Consider the following 4,682-nt stretch of genomic DNA (forward strand, 5'->3'; position numbering starts at 1 on the left):
TACACACATATATATGTATATATATATACATATATATATATATATATATATATATATAATATATATATATATATAATATATATATATATATATGATATATATATATATATTATATATATATATATATATATATATATATATATATGTATATATATATATATATATATATATATATATATATATATGTATATATATATATATATATATATATATATATATATATATATAAATATATATTCTTGAAAATTGTACGATGGAAGGAATAAAACAAGTCCATTAAAAATTTTCACTTTAATGAAAGGTTGAACTTCCATGTGAAGTTAAATTTTGAACTGGTTGCTGGTGGGCTTGTTGACGTAGAGAAGGATTTTCCTGTGTCAGAAGTAACTACAGGTATGCTGTCTTCCTTCTCCTACCCTCCTCGCTTTACAAGAAACCCTGAGGACATAAACGAAATACTATTTTCAAAAGGTAAAGGCAAGTTTTGCTAAATCACTCAATTCAATAACTGTAGTAAAATGAGTTTAAGGTAAAAGCGCAAGCTCTGCTATTTCACTAAGTCGCTAAACTCAGTAGTTAACTTTACAATTAAATTGAATTCTGAGAAATGAAAAATATATAGCCTACATATTCTGCCTCCAATTTAATGTGGCAACCACCTAACCACGAAAGGCCCAATGATCCGAAAACTTCGGCGTAAAGTAAACATAACATAACATTGGCTAATTAAGTAAAAACTGCCTCTAATACAAAAAAAACTTTCATATGGTAACACGCAAAGTTACAGCAGTGATAAATTATGAATAGTTTAAATACCAAATCCACAGGGTTTATTAATTGGGAATCGAGCAAGGGAATATTTATACACTATAAACAAATTGACAGGGAATCACTTTAGAAGTCAGCATATCTTTCGTAATGACGTACCTTATCAATTCAATTCCTCGGAAATTTGGCGAAGATAGTGTCCTGATGTTACGACGCTTGTGGCTGGTCTCGTCTTGTGCAGGATGGCGGAGAAAAGTGAGTTTAAGTTACTCCTCCATTATATGACTTCGGCAAACTCTAGATATAATTAACTCCTGTAATATCCACCCGTCCGTCCAGTACGAAAACCTTCTTTCAACTCTCCTCTCTCTGCTGGTGATGTTTCCTTTAGAATTCGTATTACTGGAAAAAACAAGACCACCAGCAGATAGTTCCGAAAGGGTTGTTTAGTAGTTCACGCTTCAAAGGATTTACCGTCAAAACGAAAATATACAATATGCTGGGTTTCCCTTCAAGCGTAAACTACTATTATTTATAATAATAATGCATAAGTTATAACTGGGTAACACATGTTTACCCATAAAAAAAATTAATAAACAAAGGAATATATGATTTGCTAACCAAATACTGTAGCAATAACAAAAGGAACAACATTAATTAACAACATTAATTAAACAGAATTCCCAACACTCCAGGGAAGGAGCTCGGATTTTCTAGGCTTTGAAAATCTGAGGAAGTTCTTGATTTATTCTAGGAGCATCTCCTTAGTCCTTAATCCTGAAGCAACGGCAGCTGCTCTCTTTGGATACCTATAATTAGAGTCCACTGCTATAGTTTTCTTGGGTCTCACAGAGGGAGCAATGCCACTAATACAACCTTTATCCCTGAGCAAGGGTATAAGGCTGGTAACATGTCTTTTCACAACTTCACCAGACTTCCCTTTCAAAATCTGAGCATTGGTCACCTCTCCAAGGTCATTCTTTACCACCCCCTTAACAATCCCAAGTGGATAATTTAAGGCCTTAGTATGAGGATCCTTCAGCAAAACAATGTCTCCAGCTTCAATGATTTTATGGGTAACAGGCTTGTATCTGTCAGTCTTATCAACTGCTTGATTTATCAATGTCGTCAAAAATTCAGAATGATAAATTCTAATCAAGGTCTCTCTTACCTTCCTCAGCTTGCTGTAAGTGTCCTCAATTATTCTTGAGGGTGAATCTTTCAAGTCATACTCCCCATCTAATTCAGGATCACACTGCAATTCGGGTATAATGTTAACAGAGGTTAACTCGTAGCCATGTATTAAAATTTCTGGAGTTATTGGGCTAGGTACAGATTCATCAGGCACATCCCTTAAACCATCCTTAAAGGCAATGGGACGACGATTTATAAGATGAGTTGCCTGAGATATAAGTAAGGCCATATCCCTTATGTCTAACACATTTGTTTTAATGGATTTGTTAATTAGATGTTTTACCATTTTTATGCAAATTTCCACTAAAGAACCCATTTGGCTACAACCCTTGTAATAATTTTCAAATTCAATAGGTTTAATTCCATTTTCTTCAAAGTATGACTGAGTATCAGGATCTTTTAAAAAATCTGCAATAACATTAGCCCCGGCAATAAGTTGTGTCCCCAAATCGCTTACTACAAATTGTGGTAAACCATGTTCAAAGGTATGTAGAGTGAATGATTTCAAAAATTCCTTGACTGACAAATCCAAGCATAATTTCAAATTAATGGCCCTTGTATACATACAGCTTATACACAGAATCCAAACCTTCACCTTACTACCCTGTTGCTTTACAAAATATGGTCCAAAATAATCAATATATACATAACTGAAGGGAATCTGGGAAGGATCTATCCTAAACTCCCGGTAAGGGGACTGATTTAACCGAATGGTATGCTCCTTGTACCTTTTACAGATGACACAATCTTTTACCACTCTTTTAACAGCTGAAAAACATTGTGGTATCCAGAACTTCTTGCGTAGCTCATTCAGAACAGAATAATAACCAGCATGCTTGAGTTTTATATGAAGACTCCTGATTATCAGTTCTGTCAAGGAACTTTTGTTAAACAGCAAGATTGGGAAGCAACACCTCTGTTTACCTTTCCACCTGTCAAACTTGCTTTTGACTCTGAGAATTCCATCTTTATCTGGGTAAACATTCAACTGTCTTACCAAATTAGGTATATCCTTAAGAAGTTTACAATTGGATGCAAAATACTCCAACACACTAGGAAACTGAATTTTTTGTTCTTTCAATATGATCATCTTCAGAGCTTTCACATAAAATCCTGTATCATTAGATTCAACGGGAACCTTCAGTTTTCTAGCTGTAACTGTAGCTTTCCATTTGGCAAAACACTGGGCAACCCTGGCTTGCACTTTAACCATGAGAGAGAAACTAGAGTATCTGTTTGGAGAAACTAGATGCTCAGCAACGTCCTCCCTAAGGTCTTGTGCACAAACATTACTTAAAACATTCTCCTCTTTGAAGTCAAGGGTAGCCCTAGGGTTAGGAACTGTAACTCTCAAAATATCTTGACTGACTATAGACTGGTGGATATCAGGTTGAGGTCCGGAAAAATAGTTTGTATTAATTAACTGTTTATAGGACAAGGCTCTTGTTATGCAGTCTCCAGGATTGGCAGTTCCAGTGATGAAAGTAAAATTAACAGGAAACGTTTCACATAACTTATCTATTTGCTGTAGCCTGTTAAAAACAAATACAGACCTTTTCTGCATCTTATCCAGTTTATAGGAATATGAATTGATCCAAGAAAGAGCTACCAAACTATCAGATTACAAATCCAAACTTTTTATTGCAATTGGAACGAGGCAATCAGGCCCTCCTAAATCTTTATACAAATCAATTAACAACTCCACACCCAAGCAAATGGCTTGTAACTCCAGGGAAGGGATGGACTTAGTATTAGACTGTCTGTTTATCAGCCTGTTTTTGGCTAATAAAAAATTTGTTTGGCCAGTATCAATGTTCTCTATATACAGAACAGCTCCATATATCATACTGCTAGCATCTACACAAGCAAGAAGTCTGTATTGTCCATCTCTTTCCCCAACAAATCTTTGAACAACAATTTCAGGTGTAGAATTAGCTTGCCTTGCAATGCATTTCCATTCTTTTAGCTTTTCCGCAGGTAAAATATCATCACATCCTAATGACTTATCACACTGTAAACCATGCATAAATATCCTTGCCCTATTAAATACTGGACCATTGATATTATACAAATCAAAGTTTGAAGCAATGGACTTGAGGATGGACCTCTTCGTACTTGCTGAAGCTTCCAAAACAATGGGAAAAGTTGAAAGGGTATCCAACTCCCTATTCCATTTCAAACCTAAAGTTTAACTTCTGTTAGTGTATTTTGATCCCAGTCTGAGTCAATGACTTCTTGAAGTGGCCCATCATTGGTGACAATTTGTTGCAATTCTATTCTATAAGGAGCAAATATATTTGTTAGCCGAGTATAGGCCCATTCCAAGGCATCCGAATTTTTGCAGGTATAAGCTCCATTATCCATATAAAACAACTGATAAAGCAATTTCTTCATATTTTTTACCTCTTGAGTATCATCCTCCACATCCAAAACCAGTATCTTATAAAGACTCAACATCAAAATTGTAGGGCTACATCTTAAACCAAAACTCAATCTAAGATTCTTGTAACCAACTAAGGAAAAATCTTTCTTCTTCACACTTCTAACCCAAAGAAAAAGTAATTTATTCTGATCTGATGGTCTAAGTGCTATCTGATTAAAAGCCTTTTTGAGATCAAAGCACAATATTTTCGAACCAAATCGTAAGTGAAGCAAGGCTGAACTTAACTTTTGGTTTAACGACGGCCCTGGATGAATTGCCTGGTTATGGCTTACTGTCA

The 4,682-nt window shown here is 35.0% G+C and overlaps 1 protein-coding gene across 1 annotated transcript; it reads right to left on the bottom strand.

Moving 5' to 3' along the window:
• Positions 1-315: 315 nt before the first annotated feature.
• LOC137618649 (uncharacterized) lies at positions 316-3,526 on the bottom strand. Its single transcript, XM_068348776.1, has 2 exons — positions 928-3,526; positions 316-438 (listed from the first exon to the last, which is right to left on the bottom strand). The coding sequence occupies exon 1, from the start codon at positions 3,524-3,526 to the stop codon at positions 1,514-1,516; it is 2,013 nt and encodes a 670-aa protein (XP_068204877.1). The 3' UTR covers positions 316-438; positions 928-1,513.
• Between the last annotated feature and the right edge of the window lie 1,156 nt (positions 3,527-4,682).

This window comes from Palaemon carinicauda, chromosome 25, assembly GCF_036898095.1.
Source record: "Palaemon carinicauda isolate YSFRI2023 chromosome 25, ASM3689809v2, whole genome shotgun sequence".
Lineage (NCBI taxonomy): Eukaryota > Metazoa > Arthropoda > Malacostraca > Decapoda > Palaemonidae > Palaemon > Palaemon carinicauda.

Coding starts and splice junctions, on each gene's coding strand:
- LOC137618649 (XM_068348776.1), bottom strand. CDS start 3,526: ATGCAGAAAAGGTCTGTATTTGTTTTTAACAGGCTACAGCAAATAGAT.